This window comes from Apteryx rowi, unplaced genomic scaffold (assembly GCF_003343035.1).
Source record: "Apteryx rowi isolate R43461 unplaced genomic scaffold, aptRow1 scaffold_1033, whole genome shotgun sequence".
Lineage (NCBI taxonomy): Eukaryota > Metazoa > Chordata > Aves > Apterygiformes > Apterygidae > Apteryx > Apteryx rowi.
In genome coordinates this window covers 114,137-136,543 of record NW_020447235.1, presented here as the reverse complement: position 1 = coordinate 136,543, position 22,407 = coordinate 114,137, and the positions used below count along the sequence as shown (strand labels likewise).

Sequence of the window (22,407 nt, the reverse complement as noted above, 5' to 3'; positions counted from 1 at the left end):
CGCGCCGCCGCCCTCGACGGCGCCTTCCTGCGCTCGCCGCTCGGCGGGCTCATGGGCGCCCAAGCCGTGAGTACTGGGGCCCGGGCCGGGGGAGCGGGCGCTTCCCGGCTGCCGCCGGGGCTCGGCTCGGCTCGGCTCGGCGACCCCCGCTTTCCCCGCGTCGCGCCCCGTCGGGCAGAGCCTCCTCCTTCCACCCCCAGCGCCCAGGTCCCGCGGTGCTGCCCAGCTTTCTCGCCTCGCTCGCCCTAACGACGTGACAGCTTCTCAGATGCCTACAGAAAGTCCAGCTGGATCAGACCACCCGCGTTTCTCTTTGCCTAGAAAATCGGTTTCCTCCTGGTAGAAAGTTGGTGCGTCGCTTTGCCTCGACGTGCTGCATTTTATCGGTTCTCCAGTTGCCTCTCTGCCTGCGCTGGTCCTGCCCTGAAGGCTTTGCTCCGAAGCGTTGCATCCTTCCGAAGAGCAGGTCTAGAGACGGGCAGCTCACCTCCCCTTCCCTCCGTGGTGCGCATAAAAGCTCTGTGTGTGCTGGTCTCCGGGCACAGCGTACTACTTGCAACTTGTTAGACAGCTTGCAATAATTTCTGAGGGAATTTTCATGTGCTGCATCTTTCATAGCTTTATCTGGTCCAGTCAGCCTGAGAGCATTATGCACTTTAAATGTTTTTCTTCCACCTGCAGCGTGGCAGTTCCCACTCCCATCCCATACCTCATCATTGCCCTGGCCGAAAACAGAGGCTAGCTTTCCCTTTGCCTCGGGGGCCATCCCCAGCCTGTCCTCCCTGAGACACGACAGCCTCGCTCCCTCCTTCTTCCTTCCCTCTTTAATGCTGGAAGAAACTTTTGCTGCTTGTTCTAATATCCTCTGCCAGGTGCAATTCAGCTCGACGCCTGGCAGCGCTCGGGGTCGTGCATAGGCTGGTCTATGTATGCAGCTCCGAGGACACAAGCAAGCGGGTCCCCAGCCGCCTTTCCCACTCTGGCACCCACAGCCGCGTTGCAGGGATCTGGGTATCGGGGCGGAAATGTGTTGGGTGGGTGAGAGCTTCCCACTGAATTGCGTGTGCCCTTTTGCCTTCTCCTCCTTGGTCTGGCTCTGTGCCGCTGAGCTTCAGGATCCAGCCTGTGCCGGGGGAGCCGCACAATGTGGGCTGCAAGCATGTGGACTATTTTGGCCAGGAGAGACGTTCAAGGGAAGCGTGAAGGCAAACGGGACAGAGAGACAGAGGCTGCTTGTATGAAGCATGATTGCCCCGACCAAGGCGTGCAGGGGGGGACCGTCACGGGGCTGGCACGCTCCCTAGGCGCTCCAAGCATTCGTCCTTCCCTGCAGTAAGACTTTGAGGGCTGCTTTCAGGCAAGCCGAAGGGTCTCAGCGCAAAGCGCAGCCAAAATGAACAGAAGCGTCACACGAATGCCTCTCCCTTCAGCCTCAGGCTCAGAATTGATCAGGAGTCAGATGCAGAATAAACTCCAGCTTCTGCTTTCAGCTGTACATGAGACCTCGTATACAACAACACGGGTGCATGCGGTTGGGCATTCGGCTGTATATAGGGGCACGCATGAGCTGTCCAGTCATTCGCTTAGCGAAAACCTGCGGTGTGGTCCCGCTGGGGTGGGGAGCCCACCCCCTGCGCTTTTGCTCACACCTTTCCCCGAGGCAGCGTTGTGGAGCAGGCAGATCAGCCACCGTGACGTCCTGGGCAGGGACGGGGGCTGCAGCGCTGCGGGGACGGAGGCGACTCCTGTGACTCCCATGCACAGGACCCACGTGCAGTCCCCACACAGCCCACAGCAGAAGCCGAGCAGTGGGAATAAACCCTCTAAGCAGCCGCTGTGAAAAAGCCGGCGCTGTCCTGAGCAATCCACCCTGGGTTTCAGGCATGGGGGAGGCCAGGACTCTTTACAGCATGCGGACAGTCTCACAGGTAGAAACCTGAGGATGGGCAATTAAGGGATTAATCTGCAATAGGTGCAAATCCACCTATATAGAAGGCTAAGAGATCTGTAGCCTCCTTCCTTTTAAAAGCACCTCTACCACTCCCTTCTTAAGGTTTAGGCCCCTGGGCATGGCTGAGCTGGTTGAAGCACTCCAGAGGGGGATCAGGGAAGGATATTGCAAGGGGGGTGTCTTTCAGGAGCATCAGGAAAGAGAGATGGAGCCAAGACCAGCAGAAGCTGCCCTTCTAGCAACCCTCCAGCCCCAGCGCCTGGTCCCTTCCCCAACCTCCCCAGCCCATCAGCATCACTGCTTGGTCCATACAACTTCCTTTCACAGCCGCTGCATGCAGCGGTGTTAGATGTGCTTGCACAGTCCCCATCCACCCAGACGCTCTGCTCCCCGAGACCTCTCTCCTAAGAGCTCCTGCTTTTGGTCCCAGAAGCTGCAATGTTAGTGCATCCCCCAGTGGGTGCCAGAGCCTGGAGCAGGGCAGCTTGCACATGCCGTCTCCTGCTCCATGAGCACACTGGGTTTTTTCCTATACATGTTTCTCCCAAATGCGTAGTTTGCAATCACGAGTGTTAGAAACTGATGTGAAGAAAAGGAGGCATTGTCCAGACTGAGGCAACAGTAGCTGAGCACCAAGGCTTTGTATTCCAGCAGCACAATGGCTGTTGTGTTGCCTAGTTTTTCTTCTATGACAATAAGCAATGAAGACTTACATAGCGCCAGTCGTGGCAGATCGAGGGCCCAACTAGCTGCTTTTGAAAGGGCCATTCTCCTCCCCATCAGTGCTCGATTAATAGATTTATCGTGGCCTGCGGTTTCCCTGTCAGAACTAGAGGTGAGCATGGGAGCTGGTCACCACGCGGGGCTGGGATGCTCTCCCCAGCACTGCTCCGCCAGGCTGCTCCAAAAAGGGCAGATCCAAACCACAGCTGGAAATCCAAGTAAGCAGAATATGCATTTGGGGCATAGTCTGATCTCAACTTTGTTCTGGGGCTGGCTCTCAGCGTCTTTGGCAGTCGTGAGCCTCTCTGCCTGCGGTGCCTTTTGGCACAGCGGGGACTGCGCAGAGGGACCAGTGGTTTTGCAGGGGTCGGCAGCCCCACAGCAGCTCTGTCCCTGCAGAGACAGCACCTGCCCTGCCTGAAATGAGTTTTTCCGTGCTGAGGAGCTGGGTTGGGAGATCTCCCTGGCACATTCGGTTGTGCTTTGAAACATGGAGCTCGAGACCCTGAGCTTGCCTCCCTGAGGCTGGTTCGATGGGCTCTTGGGCTGAGTTGTGGTCCAGCCAGGAAGCAATGAAGAGCACGCAGAAGCTGGACCTCAGTGCCCGGGCAGGCCTTTGCGGCTGCAGAACGAGCACAGGGCAAGAGAAAAAGGTAGAGAAAGGGTTATAAAATTGGGCAGAGCTGCAGGCAACAGGCTCTTCTGCTTCATCTGCCACCTACCAGCCAAGCTTGTGCCAAAGCCGACAAGATGCAACCTCCCCTTGTACCAGGACACTGACCTGTGGTTGGTGAAACCCTCGCAGGTGGGAGTCCCCCTGGGACCTCCATTTTTAGCAGAGGGCTGCTGATTTGCACCCACAAGGATCCACCTGGGCGGGTAGCTCACATGGTGTAAAACCAGCCTCAGCCCACCAGGCTGGATTTTAAAGAGTGGCTGCGAGCATCTAATACTGCGTGAGCGGGACAACCCACGCGCGCCAGGCTCCTTGCATTTGCACCGCCCGTGCTGTTTGCTTTGTGAGGGTCTTCGGGAGCGGAACGCTTTTCCAAGCCATCCCAGTGCACCGGCATCTTAATCTCTGCCTGCTCTGCCAGGGGTAGGGGCCATCTAAATTAATAAATAGCTGCAAACTTGCTACTGTGGCTGCTCTGGGGAGTTCCCTGGGGAGGGGACAGTGGCAAAAGTGGTTCGCCACTCCCTGGCCAGCATCACTGCTGGCAAAGCAAGCCAGCATCTCTTCCAGAGCCCAAAGATCAAGGGTGAACACAGCACAAGGAGGACAAGTTATTTTTTCCGCCTTCCTAAAAGAGAGAGGAAAAATGAGACGAAGGAGAAACCGCACTAGGGCTGGGCTCTTCCACTTCAGTCTAGCACAGTAGAAATTTTTGGTATCGGCAACATTTGGGTTTGGGGCAGCAGTAGGTTGGGTTTGTTACCATGGCTCAGCCTGACAGGCAGTAATCGTTAAGCCATTTGTTCAGCAGTCATATTTAGCATGGCTGGATTAGTAAACTGAGAAACTCAACGGCTGAATGGCTTTGCACAAGTTTGCCCTGGTGCTGGAAGAGTATGAGGAATAGGAAGACAGGGCTGCCTTAAGGTGCTGCTTATCCATGTGGACAAAAGCAGGAGGGTGGAGGTGCAGCGCGGCAAGGTGCAGCACCCAAGGGCAGTCCAGAGCTGGAGGACAGAAAAATGGTAATGCCACCATGAAAGATCAGCTACATCTTTCAGCTGAAACTGGTTCCTGTGAGAGAGTCCAGCTCTCCAGTCCTAAATGCCCCTGCGTGCTGAGTTGATGTGATCCCCTTAGAAATGCAAACAGAAATCTTGCGTTTTTTATGACACTGAATAAGGGCCAAGAATTGTTTCTCGGCGTATTTTTTGTTGTGCACTGGAAATAAAGGACTTGTCTACTTGATCTTTCCCAGATTACTCTGTAGGTAGCTTGCAGGCACATGACGCCACAATTGCTATGTAATTAAACCTGCTTAACTGAGAAAGGCGAGCCCTTAAAGCCGTTTATGCAGGGTGTATAAACCAAACCAAACCAGACCAGACCGAACCAAACAGTGGAGAGAAAGGCTCTTTTTGTTTTAGACATGCTGCACCTGGGGGAAGTGAAGGCTGAACTGAGGCCCCAGGAGCCACCATACACCTGGCTCTCATCCAGCCTTGCTGATGTCCCTGACGCTGAGCCAGGCACCTGCTGCCTCCTCCTGCTGAGACCAGCCCCCGGCCATGGGTGCTGCTGGGTGAGACAGGACCTGCGGCAGTGGGGCCCTATCAGCTCCAGGACACACCTGGAGAGCTGGGCTGAGCTGGTCGCAAGAGCCAACATGAGTCAGGAGGGAACACCTGCCATTGGGAAGGTCCTTGTCCTCTGTCACCTTCAGCAGGTGGACAGGAGATGCTCCTGGTTTGTGTTCACATGTGCTTCCCCACCTGCCCTGGGTCTGGCACCATCGTCTCTGAGCACCTTACCTTGCCCAGCCCACAGGTGCTTCTTCAGCATCAGCAGCTTCGGTGGCTAGCTGCAGGCTTCATTTCCATTGCCCCAGGCAGTCTAACAAGGGACGTGAAGCATCCAGAAGGACTCAGCGTGAGCCAGCCAGCATTAGGCACAGCCATGCATTTGGCTGAAGGGAAGACACGAGGTCCACATGGGCGTCCGCTGGCATTTGTGTTCTCAGAGCAGCTGCTCCATGTGTCCGGTGTGACAAGGCATGGAGGGAGAAGGACCAGCAGCTGGAGGCACAGCTCAGGAGCCAGGGTACCACCCAGCCTTGCTCAAGGCCACCACGAAAATTGGGGTGGAGCAGGGGCACGTTGGATGCTGAGGAAGGGATTGGCCAGGAACAAAAAATACCAACCACCACATATGGGTAAAGCTGATTTCCCGGCCTGGCAGGCAGCTCGCTGCTTGGGATGCCCAGGTTTCACAGGTCCTTCCTCCTCGTGGCAGCTCCCAGGGCAAGTAGTGCAGGGAACAAGCCCAGCCTTGAGTAACAAGGGTCCCAGATGGACTCCCTGGTATGAGTTGTCCCCATGGTCCAGCCCTGCTCTGCGTCCGTTGTGTGACTGTGTTGAGGTGTTTGCAAGGACGCAGGGTTTTGCCTGTATCTCTGTCCAGGGCCAGGGGAACCCAATTGCCATATATGCTGGTGAGCTCCGGTTCATGGGCAACACTGCTTTTATTCAGGTTGAATTCAGGCGATCTGGCAAGTCTGGCATGTGCTCGGAGATGATACACAGCCCAGGACTGCAGTGCCACAGGGCTAATCCCAGGACAGCGATCTGGGCACAGAGAACCAGAAGGCAACAAGCAGGGCCAGGAGGAAACGCATCCTGTGGCAGACGAATTCAGAGAGCAGCACAGACACACAACACAGCTCTCATAAAGTCACCCCCTTTCCTCTGGAAGACATTCAAGCCAGCAGCGTATTTACCCTGCTTTGCATTGCAACATTCTCAGTTCAGCAATTGGGACGTGCCAGCCAGATTTTTACATTTAGGGGAATCACAGCCTGAACCCTTTCCCCTTTTTACCCTGCAGGTGCTTGGCTTACTGGTGTGGGCTCTTATCGCTGACACAACATACCACCTCCATCCGGCATACGGCTGGGTGATGTTTGTATCCATCTTTTTCTGGATAACAACACTCATTTTCTTTGTGATATATCTCCTGCAACTCCACTTGAAATTCTACGTGGTCCCCTGGCCCCTCGTGGTAAGTACCCTAAGGGAGAATAAATGGGGGCATCTCAACTAGGAATCAGTCCTGCGGGAAACGCTTAGAGAGGACCAAGGCTTAGGGCTTTTCAGGGCTGATGGGAGAAAATCCTCTGCACTCTGCCCATGACATTGTTTCATTCTGCCCCTCAGTTGCTTAGAAATTTAAAAGAATGGGGAGCCCTATTTCTGCGAGCCTGTGTTAATGCAGGAAGTTAGGACCTTTCTGCAAATGCTGCAGTGGTCGTGTCTACCAGAAATCTCTCAGTGCAATCAGGAGCGCACTTAATGTGATGTTAAACTGAGTTTCGTCCCACGCGTGAGGGGCTGGACCCTTTTCCCTGCTGTGCGAAACTGGAGGAAAGGCCCTGGACTTCACTCAGAGCTCCCATATCTTCTGGGGAAGAAGGAGGAATGTGAAATCGGTTTAACTGGACCAGTGCAAAGCCAGATGGCATTTGTAGCCCCATATACAAACATATAGGAGCACATCCCAGCATAAACACTGGCTGGAGCAGCACCTTGTCTCTGCCACCTGGCTACCTGGGCACCAGTCACCCGTACCCTCCCCACACTCACTGTCTGGCCCCCGTTCAGCTTCGCAAACAGTTTTGCTTTCCTCAGTGCCCCAAGTCAGGGTGCTTCAAATAGCTGCTTGCAAGCAAGAGTGAAACTTTGGGATTTCCCAACAACAGAGGTGTGACGGAGACAAGCCCAGAATAGATGAAACTTAACCCATGTCACAGCTGCAGCCCTGCTGTCCCTGGGCAGTCAGAAGAAAAACAAACAAACAAAACCCAAAACAGCCTCTTAAAAATCAGTAGTTAAATAACTCAGGGGAAAGGCACAGGCATGATTAAATCACAGTCAATTCCATAGCTCAGAAGGGACCCAACCACATCTTGCACTTGGGTTGCTTTGCAGCAAGGATGGGATCATCTGGGGTGGTCCCAACAGGCTGTAGCACAAAGCTGGCCCATGCAAGGAAAGCTGCCGTTAGATGCCCCAAGGGCGTAAGAGCGGGTTTCCTTGATATGAAATTCACAGTGAAGAGAGGGCGAGAGGCCACGGTTGTCCATTTTTTGCTCATTCTTGTCTGTGCTCCCAGCTGCCCTCATGCTCATCCCCCAGGGACAATCCTGACCTCATTTTTTGCAAGATGCTAGTACTCAATCTTTTGCTTTTGGATGTACCCTACCTGAATGCCTCCAGTCAGCATCAGGCATGCACTGCTCGGTATACCATGGAGTCTGGACCTCATAACCCTTTCTTTGCCTTCCCCAGCTAGTGATCTTCAATGCTACGGCAACCGTGCTGTATATCACCGCTTTTGTAACATGCTCCGCGGCTGTCCAGCCTACATCATGGCGCCAGTGGGATTACAACAGAAGAGCTGCAGCATCTGTAAGTACCGGCAGCGTATGCAAGGGCTAAGGTGGTCAGGTGGCCAATGTGCTCACATGTTGCTGTGCTCCTCTCTTCCAGTTCTTTGCCTGCCTCGTGATGATTGCCTACGGGGCAAGCACCTTCTTCAGCTTCCGTGCCTGGAAAGGACTTGGCAGCAACGCTGCCACCAGCCAAGTGAGTAACCATGCCTAAGAAGCAGAAAGTGAAGCACAAACCTGGACCATTCTAAGCCAGTTTACAATCAGGCAGGAGTAGGATGGCTCGGCGGATTTGCAGTGGGTTACGGAGCCTCTCACAACACTCAGTCTCTTATTCAAATCAGCCTGTGTTGGTAGTGACAGTCATTACTGGCCCATGTGCCAGCAGTGGTGTGGAAGCTGTTCTGTGGTCTCCAATGACGCTTCCAGTTGATGCGTCCACAGCACAAACCCACCACAACCAGTGTTGTCACTGGCAGCCTCAGCAGAAAACCAAGGACTGACTGGAGACTGAAATTCCTGCTTGTCCTTGAGATTCATTCTTCCTCTCACACATCCCAAAGGAATCACATCCTTGCTAGAGCAGCTCAGCTGAGAGGACTTAATTCAGCACATATCATCAACACTAAAATTCACTAAAACCAAACCCAAGTTCCTGTCTCTGGTCATTAACAGCTAGAGTGTAAATAACTGCAATTAACTTGATATGTAAATGGTGGCAGAGCTGGAGGATGAAGACTAAGCAAAACAAGAAGTCTAAACTGTTAGTGCATTGATTTCTAAAAAACTGGAAGCACTTTATGTTTTAAATAAAAATCTTCCAAAATCCAACACTTGAGTCTGTCAAGAAAAGGTTTTCAGTAAAATCTTGCATCCTATCAGAGCAAAGACTGCATGTAAAGCAAGCCATAAAGCCAAGAGGTAAGCAGAGATTTCACTGGCAGAAGAGACTACCACTTCCCGCTGCATAAGGGCATTACAATCTGGCCCCAAGGGAGAAGGTACCAAGTCCACAGGGTTCGTATCGGTCTGCTTTATAGAGAGAGACACATACATATATAGAGATAGGCAAAGGATTTGCTGTGCTCCCTCCTTTAGGCACAAAGGCTCTCATCACCCTAGAAGCCACTGAATTCACGTGGCCGCAAATTTCCCTTTTGGTATTTACTTTAGCAAGTTATGCCTATTAGCTACAGGTAGTCTTCAAAAAGTTAAATTAAGCTTGCAAACGTTCTAGGAACAGAGTCAGTCCCGCAGGAGCACAGGTAGCTCCATGCATGTATACAAAACTGTGCTGCTCTACCACCAGTGAAGAAGACAAGCTTGACCATTTATTTCTGGAGAACTTGAGGTGACATTTCTTGAAACTGGAACAGATGCCCACACAGACACAGCAACCTTTTCTTTCACATACTTTCCTTCTTGTAAAAACTAACACAAATATATTAAATACATTTAACCTATTTACAGATCTTTCCACACAGGGAAGTTAGCACATAGTAAGCTAGACTCCAAACTTGCATCAAACTTTGCATGGGAAAAATTCTAAAAACTTGTCTGCAGAGGTAGGCTCAGGAAATTTATCTACATTAATGAAAAGTGTGAATTTAAAAGGGATTGGACAAACTGCATTAGACCCTGGCAGATTTAGCTTTATTTGCTTTGGAAGAGAAGTAAATGAAGTGTCAAATTTCAAGAAATATATATAAAAATCAATATTTATATATATAAATCAATAACAGTAAGAAAGTTAGCCTCTATGAATTTTTATGACAAAATTAAAACTCTAAAAAGTGAAACCAGACTTGCGCAAAGATAGTCCACAACATAGAGAAATTTAATTTCTTAAAAAAGACCTTCTATCAGATGGAAAATGCATCGAGCCAGAAAACCAGTTATAGAAATGTTGCAGAGATGAACTACACCAGGAACACCAGACCACAGAAAACGTACAGCTAGAAGAGACAGCACGTTCATGAGAGTGGTACAGAAACAGAAAGGATTTGGTCTGAATAGCTCCGCTCAAGCTGGGAGAGCTTTGTTGCAAATTTTAGTGGTGGAAAGACCGTGACCTAAAATTGCAGTGAAAAAGGAGTTCCACCCGCAGACGAAACTTCTGCCTGAACTGGCATCATCACACACCTGACTATTTACAAAGAGCACGTACGTCTGCATGACGGTTGTTCAAACCAATGGATTCAGAGACTTCCCTCCGCACAAATAATATAAACAGGTCAACTATGTCCTCTTCTTACAACTAAACAGACGAAACTATTTTAACATGTTACTTACGTTTTTTTACACAATAAATTAATTTGACAAAGCTAAGCAGTGAACTGGTGAGGTGAGAAAGCAAAGTTCATAGCACAGTGTATCAAAAGCAGGAAATGAAGCACCACAAACCTGTGAAACAGTGAACAGCGACACTTTGGTATACAGCAAACACTTAGATACTATTCCCTATCAAAATGAGAATTCATCCAAAACTGTGCCTTGCAGACTCTGAAACTAGAAGCGACTGTGAATACAAAAGAATTCCATTCGGAAAATAACTGCTTGAGGTATTCACTTATACTGCCATTTTTTCCAATAATTAACTGGAACAATGGTAACCAGAAAAGAATGAAAACTTTTTCGGTAAAAAGTGACAGGAGTATTTTTAGTTTTACTTGCAAGCAATTATTTTAGTTCAACACTAAACAATGAATTAAAATGTCAGTAGGGTTCTTTTAAAAGTTGATAAAATCTGTTCCTGACATTAAAAGGTCGGTATTATATATACAGGTAAGAAGTTAACAAAAGAACTTTAGTCCATGCACTGACAATAGAAAAACAACTAGATTCAAGGTTTAAATTTCTCTCATTTTAACCTTTGGATTCAGAAGGGAAGGGAACTGCATTCAGCCTGTATTAAAAATATGACCTTATGTTTTCATAATTTGTTTTTCTGGGAATAAATAATTCAGAATATTCTCTCTGCTCGTTAACTGTGCATGCTGCCCGGAGCACTGCCATCCAAGCGCAAGGGAAATGCTGTTATTTATAGCAAAGGTGGTAGGTAGATCTGTAAAAAAAACTATGAATCCTGGTGGGATGACCCCAACTGACAGAGCTTCACTGACTTCACTGCTGTCAGCAGGATCAGGAACATGTGTTTCAAACCACAATACTGAAACTTAATTTTAGGGATACACTCATATTGCCTTAGCATATCATAGAGGCAGATTACTGTGGCTGAAAACAGAGTCAAACTGAGCTCGCGTGAGATGTTCAGCTGAACAGAAAGCATACAGAACTGCTTCTGATCAAAACACATCCAGAAGGATTTCTAAGTAAGAACAGCTAGTTCTTCCATTTTTTCCTACAGACACTTCTTGCAATTTTAAATTTTGCTTCAGCTTGTTTCTTTTATCATTCAATCTGACCAGAGTAAATAATTTATTGGAAGAAAAAAATAATCCTGACAGTGTAGTTTTTTGTTTTTTTTTTTTAAAGGAAGCATGTGTATGTATGTGTACAAATGAGGGAGATTTCAACACACTAGAACAATTCTAGCCAGAAAACTGTAGAGCGATCAGCAAAACACACTGGAAACCTAATGAGGTTAATTAATGCATTCATAAATTCGGTACAGATAAAGACAGTCAGAATACCAGGATACTACACTTTCCTTAGCGCTGTTAGTCAGTGTCTACCAATCATTATCATCTCACCACGAGCCTGTTTAATTTTATCTAATTTGGTAGTAAATATGGCTTATTTTTGCCTGCATGGCTAGAAGTCTTCACTAGCATGCAAAAAACTGTTTCAGCTGCAGAACAAAATCCTCGTCCTTTTGAAATCAGTGACAGAAGTCATCACAAACAGGATTTCATCTCATTTGTCCTGGTAAGGCATTTCCTGGCCACAAACACAAATCTGTAACGGCCCAGCCATAATTTTGCTCTCTCTAGGCTAGGTTCTTGTTGGGCGGCAGCCACTGATCAGCAGCTTCACCGCTGCCAAAGGGCATCTCCCCCAATTGCATAAACCTTGTGCAGAACAGAGCAGAGGGGTTCTGCTCGTAATTCTTTCTACAGGATCAAGAGCGTATGTTTCAGTCTACTCTTACACTTTTAAGGATGTACTCACATTGCCTGAGCATGTCGTTAAGCAGCGGATTAATGTGTCTGAAGAGCATAAGAAGAGAAGGTCAGTGCAGCTCCAAATACGTTGTAATTCCAACTGTCGACAGAGCTGCACCTGGGTTTTGCGACAGTGGAAGGCTTATGGCCACAGCTCTACCAGCAAGTAATTCATCTCTTTTTCAATGGATGTTGAAAAAGGCATTGCTGCACTAATATCGCCAGCAGTTTAGGCATTAATTTAGCATGCTAATTAAAATGAATGTTTGCTAATTAGAGCATTAAATGACATGGTGGTAAACATGCCTGTGTCTGATTTACTGTCAAGCTTATGTTATGAGAAATGATGCAAATACACCACTGCTGAAAAGAAGGTAAGAAATTGCATACTATGGGCAAGATTTAGGTTTATTATAGCTATTTTTGCAATGTAGTTTAGCTGGGGCCTGAAAAAAAGTGAATCAGAGAACTTTGCGCATTAAGGACGGCACAGATTTACACACTAACATATCAATTATCAAAGAAATGAGTGGCAGCCTCATGCTAGAACATCTACATGTTAAAACACATTCTTCCTTTAGAAAGCTGGACCATTTCAGATCACATTAAAGTATAAATTAAAAAAAGAAACTGATGAGGGAAGAGAGACTCAGAGGTTATGTATTCGCACCTGTCCTTCCCAGAGCAGGATGGACATACTCTTTTTACACTGCCTTCTCGATTCTGAGAAGCATTACACTTTAGGGAGATGGTTAAGATGCCAACACAAATAACACGCACATAGTCCTATTTACTGCCTTCTGAGAGTGCTGAGCTTCTCAGCATGTATAACAGTTTGGCTGGTATAGGTGGTATATATTTATTAAAAACAATTACTCTGGTAGAGTTGAAATTTTCTTCTGCTGTAGTCACAGAATACCAACTGGAATTCACAAACATAGGTTTCTAGGATTAGGCCTTTGAAGGCATAGTCTGGAAAATGAGTCAGTTTTCATCACGTAAAAGCACCTTGATTCTCATGACCTTTAGTGTTTTAATGTCCAAATGAAAGCAAGAGCACTCATCTGGAGAAGGAAGCTAGTGTACAAACTCCTCTAGGAAGAGGATATTGATGATTTGTTTAATGATGTCACCACTAACCCACTGCTTAAATCCAGACTTCGACCTTCTTTTTCCTAGAAAAAAAATGAGAGAAAAAGAAATTCTTGATTCTCTTTTGGAATAAGCAGGCTCCTAAATTCAAAAGATGAAACAGGCAATTCATATTATGCTTATTAAATCAAATCAATGTAAAAAAAAAAAGGTGTTACCCTGAGCATCTATAATCATACACATTTTGCTGTGAGACTTGAACAAAATCCCTAGCAGAGCGTTTGTTTTTTCCTGTTCATGGTGAATAGGAATAGGTGAATCCAGACATCAAAAACAAATTGCGTGGGAAAACTTGGAGTTAAATACCTCTCCTGGCACTGTGCCAGCTATACGTCCAGGTCAAATCACTGCCGTTTGCTTACATGTGGTCAAGCAAGCCCAGCTAACAGGCCCACCCCAACATAAAGTACAAGGGGACACACAAAATAAGAGTGCATACAGCAAACCCTTACCTCCTGCGCTCAAGGCACTACCAAAATCGAGTTTCCATGGGTTTTCCTATCAAGACTGATGCAATTGGTATCTCCACAGGTGCAAACCCCAAAAGAAATTATTCCTGCTGCTGAGATATGAGCTGTCTTCTCCTCTACCTGCCCCCTATTTTCCTCAAAGCTTAAAGGGAGGGACTTTTTAAACTTTCACACGTATTTCATTCCTTAGGAAAAGGCCCACCCAAAAACCTTCTTTAATTTTTATTTTGTTCCTCCAGCTTGGACTGAGAGGAGGAGAAATACAAATAGATAAAACTTAAAAAGACAGTTTGGGATTAGCTAGAAAAAGGTCGACACTCAAAAGATGTGGAAAGCATGCGTCTCTAAAGAACCGCACCGCATATCCACTTCACTCAGGTCTTCTACAAACTATTAAATGTGCATTTTGAGTTTGTTTAAATAGCCACTAAATTAAGTTATTTTCCTTTTGATCTGGTACAGCCCTTGAATAAATACTGTTACCTATTGCAGTAACACTGCCTTTGGTACTCTCATGCAGAGCTATATAAAAACAACCACCACTATGCGATGGAAACAGAACAATGTGATATACTTACAGCTCTGTAATCCAAGAACATTTCTTTAAAAGCCAGGAAGTCAGTAAACGTGAGAAGCATATCAAATATATCACCTGCCATTTCATCTTTGTGCTGTCTACAAAGAAGAGAAGAAGCTGGAGAATTAGAAAACTGTGTGGGAAAAATTCATTTTTTAGAATGATTTGAGGTCAAAACCTGAGGACAAGTTGAACAATATCAAGATTAAAACAAGAATGTTATTAAAAGCCTAACATAAAGCAAAATTCTGAACAATATTCCCTTTCAGTATCTGCAATCCAAGTACATTAATATTATATTTACTCTTGTTTTTATATGATTGAATCAATCTAAATCCAAGATGTAAGAGTATTACATCAATCCTTGAAAACCAAAGAATGTTGCTTGCAAGTCAACAGAAGTAAAACTCAACTAGCCTTTTACTTACCCAAAACTATGGAAATAATAAAAGCGTCCTCAAGCCCTTTGATAGCTTCAAGAACTGCTATTAATAAAGCTATCCATTTCAATCAGATGTCAAGTAGATACCCCATATCTGCACATGTGAGGCAAAATCCCTGCTCCTGGGAGGCTGGGGGATCAATGGGAATAAAAATGAAGTAGGAATAAAAGGCTGTCTGGACCTAACCACTGGGGACTAGAACATATATCCTAGAGCTCTCCTGGTAAGGTTAAAGAGGTAGGTATAGACCACAAATTCACAGAGTGTAATAAAAAAAATGTATAAGGAAGATGTGAATGTCTGGTTTTCAAGTTTTGAGCAGAAAAAATTTTGGGTTTCAGGTCACTGTCGGTTTTTTCCTTTACCAGAGCAGACCAGCAGTCTTAGAAAATTCACAGCTCACACCAGACCCCAAATAAAGATAGAAGGGAATGGCAACAACATCTAATTGAATAAGAACTGCTGTGTATGTTGGCACATTAGCTCTGATGCCTAGCTGAAAGAGTAAAATTGGAGAAAAGCGTGGACAGCGCTCTGAGTTGCACAGATGTACATTTGCATGGGTAGGATGTTTCCAGCGCATGACTACAGCAGCCTTGGATCTCGGAGATGGTATTAAGGGAGCATCGAGGGTTGCTACTTCATACATCTGATCACTAGGTTTAATTTACTTTGACAAGCTGTGCAGTGCCCTGGGACAACACAGGCAACCTCACTATGTAACAACTTACTATTTTCAGGCTTAGTAGATAAAATGCAAGATGGGTACATTGTTCCTATTGAGTAAACACTTCCATCTGGATATCTAAGGCATCAAGTGCAATTCTGAAATGGGAAACCGAGTATTTCAGGATACACACACCATTAAACTACTTTGCTAGCTCTGCAGTCTTGGATTCTAGAAACAACTTAAAAAATACACTCCAGCCTTTCCAAACACTATGTTTACAATAAAACTACGCATCAACTAAAGAAAAGGGAATGGAATAAACAACCAAAGAACTACATATTAAAGAATGAGGGGGAAATTCCATTTACTCCTTAGAGATGGAAGGGGCTAGAAGATTAGGGATGTACTTCCTTACCTTGAGAACTGAAACAGCTCAGGGTAAGATCTAAACAGTCCCTTGGAAGGTGACAGAGCTCAGGAAAGGGCACACAAGGATCATAAACATCCCTTAAGAATGAGGGACCGTACTGATGATATTTGGTATAAGACTTGGGATAAAAATATTTTAGAAGAAAAACTCTGTGTTCCTCAACATGCCATATTGGCATATTTCATCTTTCCTACCAGTCCTACCAGTTTCCAAAGTTTTTTTTGGTTTGGTTTTTTTTTTCTTAGTTCCTATCAAAAGGGGCTTTACCTTAAACAGTATATCTTCTAAGCACACTACTATGCTTTCACAGTAATTTCCCAGTGTTTTATTTAAAAGAATAAAATTGATTAAAATATTTTAAGAGATTCAGTTCCCAATTACACTTGATATTTGTATTAAAGGGGAAAAGTCATCTTTTAAAACTGAATTCTTCGTGAAGTCAGTTAAGCTAAAGATGACCAAATATAAAAATCTAAGACAGACCAAACTTTTCTCTAAATGCTTTGCACAGAAATTGCAATAAAAGGCATTTATTCACATAGCTCCTGAAAGACTTCCAAGATATTTAATGTCCAACATAGCCTGAAAGAGAGAAATTGCTTAACGAGACCCAGCTTTTCACTTCAATGGCCTGGCTTCAAAAGCCAAAGTGACAACAATGTGGGGGGTGGGGGAAGTCAATGTTCTCATTCTGATTTCTCCGTTCATTACAACCCAACATATTTCAGCATGACAGTTTAGAAATTTAGAGTAGCAGGACATAACGAAGGTAAGAAAAGCACTCAGTCAGTAGCACTGCATGCATGAACACTTTTTAAATCATTACTATTGCTATTTAAATGGGAATCTCCTTCTCAAGGGACAGTCCTCAAACCTAAGTTTTATTCTAGATAGGACAAATGAATTGAGAAAAAGCACATAACCCCCCTCACCCCCCCCACCAACCAAAAGCAAAGACGACAACTTACTGCAATGACATTGTGAACGCAGTCATATTAAAACCAGGAATCCGATCAAGCAGTTTTTCTTCAATGTATTTCTCTACTAAACAGATCTAAAAAAGACAAAAACAAAACAAAAAAACCCTACAGCATCACAGTAAACTTCACGTGCAGATTTCAAAACACTGGATTTTCCTTACATTGACACCTTATTCTCCACGGTATTATCTTCACTAGGTAAAGAAGCCTGCAGATTCCTGAGCTAGGCAACGCTAGTTCAAATATTCACATCATCACTGACAAGCTGTGGCTCGACATTTTTGCTGGTACTAGGTGCGAAAGCAAACATTATTTCTTTGGATCCAGTAACAACTTATTTTAAATTCATTTTATGGTATTGACTGATACAGTTTCATAATCATTCTTTGTGAGATGATTGTGAAAGATGTACAAGGTCAGGAGGAAGCTGCCTTGTACAAAGAAAGTCATTAAGCTCTCCATTACACTAAATAATACAACCAGAAAAGAATGATCTCTATTGCAGTCATCACGTATGTTACCTGCTACAAAATTAGGTTAAAATTCTGTTCAAGAGAATTACACAAGTTTCAAAACATCTGTAAAAGTTTTCAGGTGGAACAAACATAGGAAACTAGAGCTCAAAAAAACATCTTCCTTGCTCACAGGTCATGACTATGCATCAAACACAGAGAGCAGACAATGTCAGCTTCACTCCACGTAAACCCAGTATTTATAAAGGAGGGCATGCAGAGTAAAAATAAAAATAAAAAAGCAATACATGCGAAGAACAGGAAAAATATCTTACGTATTCGTTAAAAATAGAAGTATAGATGAGCTTGTTTTCTTCTGAGTCATCAAATTCCTGGTAGTGCTTCTCCATAAAACTCCTCTGTATTAGCTGGAAATCATCATCTGGGCCACAACAAAAATACATCACACAGTTATGAGTCTAGTCATTCTTATTGTAACACAGAAACTACGTTCACTAGAGCTCTGTCTCATTGTCACAACTACGGAGCACTACACACGTGCCGAGTCAGTCGTAACAGTACAGCAACTGTTGCTGAGCCGTAATTTCTGATCCATCTGGGAGCAGACAGATGCTGCTGTGGGAGGGCAGCAGCCAGTTCTTTCAGGGCACATAACCAAGGATGCTACAAGCCGAAGCTACTTCGGTTAAGGGACCTGAATCAACAGGGTAGCAGCACATCAGTCTACGTTTTCACAGCAGCTGTGTATTCAAAATAGAACAGGACACATTTGCAAAACATCTAAAATGCTGTGAAAAACCTAACAAGGTCCACAATCATTACTCAAAAGTTTCACTTACACTCAGTATTAACACCAAAGCCCTCCTGCTTTACGTTTCATTAATAAGGTTATTTATAACAACCCTTCTTCTGTTCAGGCTCTTGAGTCAGCAAAAAAATATATATTTTTATAAAGTGAACACCTCTCCCCCTATAGGAATACAAAATAAATTCTTTTCCTTGATTTAAGAAATATTAGTGAAACTCCCAAATTTGTATTCAATTGCTGAAGAATCTTCTTTTCCAGTTGTGGAAGGAAAGAAAAATAACAAGGAGCAAGATAACCATTAAAGTCATCACTAAATTCAACAGAACAGGTATAAATATAAAATTTACTTATACATAGTGTTAAAATACGCCAACCTGAGCTTTCTAAACCCTAACACATTCAAAATTTGTATTGTTAGCATTTCTCCACATTCAATTACATCACCAGGCAAACTGAGGCTGCAGAACACACAAGCACTCTGGGAAAGACATGGTTAAAGAGATTATTTATTGTTCTTAGGAAGTAGCAGATGGCTGATTAGCATGAATTCTCTCTTTGCATCTTGTACACTACTTCCTTGCACACACTGACTTCTCAGTTGAAATTATGGCCCCGAGAATTTAGGACTTTTTATTGCCTAAGCTCACATGATGAGATTGGGTCCACCCAACACTCCCTGCCACGCTCTGATTGTACGCATGCGTGCAGGTTACATGCGACAAAATCAGCTTAGAAGGTTAGTCTCAAAAAGTGACAACTGGAAAGACATGATGACATGCATCTCCAGTTCAGTCATGATGCTGCAAATACATATCTCCATGTTCAGCAGAGACAGGACAAGCAGCAACACACTTAACTGCAGCACAGGTGGTTCCATATTAGACATTATGAAAGGCTTCCTGCAGGAACAACAGCTAAACACTAGAACAAACTGCTGAGACAGATCGTGGAAGCTCTGCTGATGGAAGCTTCCAAGCCTATCCTGATAAATGTGGTAGGAGAGGTTTCGGCAGAGCTGGGGAAAGGAAGACAACCTCTCAAGGTCTCTTTCATCCCTTTCTAAGAGGGCAAAGATCCCAGAAACTTTTGATTTCTATGTGGAAAGTTAAAAGTGCCTTTACTGTTTATGAAGAAGGACTGATTGTACTGCAGTGGTGCGAGGACACATTTTTAAGACTCATAAGCACGCTGTTATGAGAACAGCACACAGAAGACTTCTGTGCATAGTTTTCCTACAGTACCAGGTTAGCGATCATGATAACTAAGGAAGGAAAGCTTCTATGAAGCAGAGAGAGGCTATTTTGGCTCTGTACGTCCAGCAATTAGAGGAGCAGCTTGGAACATTTTTAGCACTCATCTTGTTGTCTATAACTACTTGCAGAGCTTACCCATTATAATATCCTCCAGATACCCAACAACTGCATCAAACTCTGCATCAGAAGGGGAGGAGCTGAAAGCAAAGAAAGACAGTATTACATATGTATACACTTCAGTCAGAATAGAAATAAAAATTAGAAAGTGTTGTGGAAAGCCTAAACAAAAGTAAGCCCAGTAATTACCAGATAAGTGAATGATTTTCTAGCTTCCACCTACAAAATAGCCCACAACACTGAAAATCTAACCGATAATAAGACTGCTTAATGGGGATTCTCATCAGGGCTCCACTGCGTATTCACTAGATAAGTGCCTAATTCAAAAGAAGTGGTGTTTTACTGGCACTAAAGGTAATTCCAGTCCTGATGCTGAGGTGACATGAAGAGTGCAGGTAGAGCTGTAAACAAGCACTTTCCATCCCATGAACGTAGGCTACTAAAACAAGCCTCCTTTCTCTCTCTACCCTGCAGAACTCTACGTGGTGGTCATAGAACTGTTTATGACACACTCTAGGGAGTATTTTGAAATACTTGGCCCTGCAGAAACACTTACTTCCCTTAAACTCTCTCTGTATATATGTATATTTTATAACTGACGAAATTTAAGTATTTTTCTTATGCAAGAAACAGGTTTGCATGCTCTGAAATAGATGGTATAATCTCATAAAGTCATTCTATCACCACACAGCAAATATTAAACAACATTATGTACCTGAAGTCATCCTAGAAATCATTGTTATCTGTATTTCACGATTTCAGCTCCCTCTGCTAAATTTATTATTGTGCAGCTTGTTCAGACACATTAGATAACCCATAGCACCTGCTCGACCTTGGCATTCTGAGATCATCATTAGTGGGAGATGAACTACATGCCTCAGCAGATGAGGCACAGGCTTTTCTTACATGTCAAGGATACAAGCTTTATAGGACATTTTTCTTAAAAAAAAAAGTTAGCTTCAGTCAGTGAAAGCTCCATTTAATTTAAATTCAAATTTCCCTCTATTAAGCAGAGCAGACTACCATTTCAGACAATGTTATTTAAAACCCAGAACATTTATTTTGCTATTAAACGACAGTCCAGTGAACCTAAACCAGCGACAGTTTAACTGTTTGGCCATAGGACTCATTTTGACCAGGAAAAAGGTGAAGGCATTTGATTACTGAAGGTGTCTGAACATCAAGTGATGCTCTAACAACATTTGTGATCTGTTAAGCCTAGGAAGGCAAGCAGAGAAAACACAAGTGCATGGAAAGGCATGCTATTCCACCAGAGGGCATAACACCACAAGAAAAGGAGCTCACACATGACAGTTGAAGCATTACATATTCCAAGTGTCATATTTACGACTTCAGGCAACAGGGCTTATCACTTTCCATTTACATACAAAGACAGGAGACTTTGCTCTGGGTAATTTCCGCTCTTTATTTTTTTTTTAATAAACATTACCATCGAGCAGATGAAAAAAGAAATAGGGGAAATTCTTCTCATTTTTATAACTTATTCTAACAGTGATGAAAAATTTAAAGTATTAATTTAAAACAGTTTAAACTTGCAAAACAGATCAAAGAATTTTAACTGCTTCAAAATAGCAGCAATTCCATCTCTCTGCACAACACACATATCTGCATGTCTGAACAAATATGCTCTGACAAATCTTGTGGCGGTTTAAGACATTTGCCACCTCATCAGGCCTAGGCCATGTCGCAGAAGCACCTGAAGGGAACATGTGGCCTTTCAGTCCACAGAGCACAAGAAATGTGCCTGTGAACTACAGTGACAGAGGCCCAGGCACACATCCCCATCTGCCACCTTCACCACAAGCTTTAAGAGATGAGTAGGCCAGGCAAATGAGGGGGGAAGCAGGGTCTTGGAACTACTAGCGTAAAATTTGTTTGAGGCCACCTGTAGAATGTCTTACATGTCTGGAAGGGGTACATTCAAACACACAGAGATATTCGCTTCTTAAAATCTATAATATAAGACAACATAAGGTGTCAGCAAGGAGAGGGAATTTTTGAATTTAAAATGAATACAAAGAACAGCTCTCAGCCTATAGTGTTTATTTTGATCACTCAGCAAGGGCTACCTGGTGCTATGCTTGTTACAGCCATATTTAGCTTGACTTCATCTAAACTCTGAACTGGAGTTATTCCTTCCTGGGACTTTGCATTGTTCCATGTCCTTGTTCTCCTAAGAGGCAGGATCTGTTAATCAGTACGGTCTAACTTCATTCTTGTAATTATATTCCTATTAAGATATTTTAACTAGGAAATAGTTTATTGAAAACTTGACACAGAATAAAATCTACTTACATGGCGACACCAAAGTTTTCCTCATCTGAAGTCTCCATTTTTACTGCATAACCTATTGGACTGGAGAAAAGACAAACCACTATATTACTGTTATTGAGGTGGTTTTCCTTTTAGGACAGAATACTAAAGGACAACATATGCCTTAGCAGTAATGCTATTTCAATCTTTTAATTACCAGATGCACCTCGAATAGCTAACCAAGAGAAAAGCTTTAGCTTTTAGGCCTCAGAACTTCAGAATCATATTCACCCAGAAATGACTGCTCTCTACTTTGTTTCAGTAACAATCCAAATCCTCAAGGAACTTTCTGAGCCTCCTCAGAGAACAGGCTCAAAATTGCACACAACTGCACTTAGTCTCTGAAAGGGGGGTTCAGGCGACCCTTAAACCTTTTCTCCTGAAGCTTTCTCACTGACTGTTCTCAGGATACAAGAAAATAAGAACAGATGGGATGAAGAGGCCACCCTGGTCCAGCATCTCCCGGACAGCTTGCAGATGAGGGTCTGGATAGCAATCCCAGGCGTCAGGGCCGGGCTGCGTCACGGCCAACCGCTCGGCCCCATGGCTCTGAGCAGTCACTGACCCGTCACACGGGAATGGCACGCAGCACCCAGTGCCACTGAGATGGGATCAGTGCAACAGCCGGCTGGATACTGGGTGCGCACTGGGGACGCCCTGCTCCTGCCACCCTTGCTGGCTTATAACCAGTGCCAGCCTTTGGAGCACCCAACTAGGGATGGGCCCCAGCTCTTCAGCATGGCCCCACGGCACAGAAGGGGGATGAAAGAGACCCTTCCCCC

At 44.8% G+C, this 22,407-nt stretch overlaps 2 protein-coding genes across 3 annotated transcripts in view; one reads left to right on the top strand and one right to left on the bottom strand.

The window, feature by feature from the left end:
* The first annotated feature begins 18 nt into the window (after window positions 1–18).
* On the top strand, window positions 19–8,541 carry PLLP (plasmolipin). The gene is made up of 4 exons (XM_026066959.1): window positions 19–66; window positions 6,234–6,411; window positions 7,698–7,813; window positions 7,895–8,541. The coding sequence occupies exons 1-4, from the start codon at window positions 52–54 to the stop codon at window positions 8,006–8,008; spliced, it is 423 nt and encodes a 140-aa protein (XP_025922744.1). The 5' UTR covers window positions 19–51; the 3' UTR covers window positions 8,009–8,541.
* A 599-nt stretch (window positions 8,542–9,140) lies between these two features.
* The window catches only part of ARL2BP (ADP ribosylation factor like GTPase 2 binding protein), a 14,654-nt gene continuing 1,387 nt past the window's right edge, over window positions 9,141–22,407 (bottom strand). For both annotated transcript variants that reach the window (XM_026066911.1, XM_026066905.1), the window contains 6 exons: window positions 21,608–21,667; window positions 19,310–19,371; window positions 17,428–17,534; window positions 16,629–16,714; window positions 14,119–14,215; window positions 9,141–13,093 (listed from right to left, as the gene is read on the bottom strand). In XM_026066911.1, coding sequence (XP_025922696.1) covers window positions 13,013–13,093; window positions 14,119–14,215; window positions 16,629–16,714; window positions 17,428–17,534; window positions 19,310–19,371; window positions 21,608–21,645 — 471 coding nt within the window. In that variant the 5' untranslated portion in view covers window positions 21,646–21,667 and the 3' untranslated portion in view covers window positions 9,141–13,012. The remainder of the gene's footprint in view (window positions 13,094–14,118; window positions 14,216–16,628; window positions 16,715–17,427; window positions 17,535–19,309; window positions 19,372–21,607; window positions 21,668–22,407) is intronic.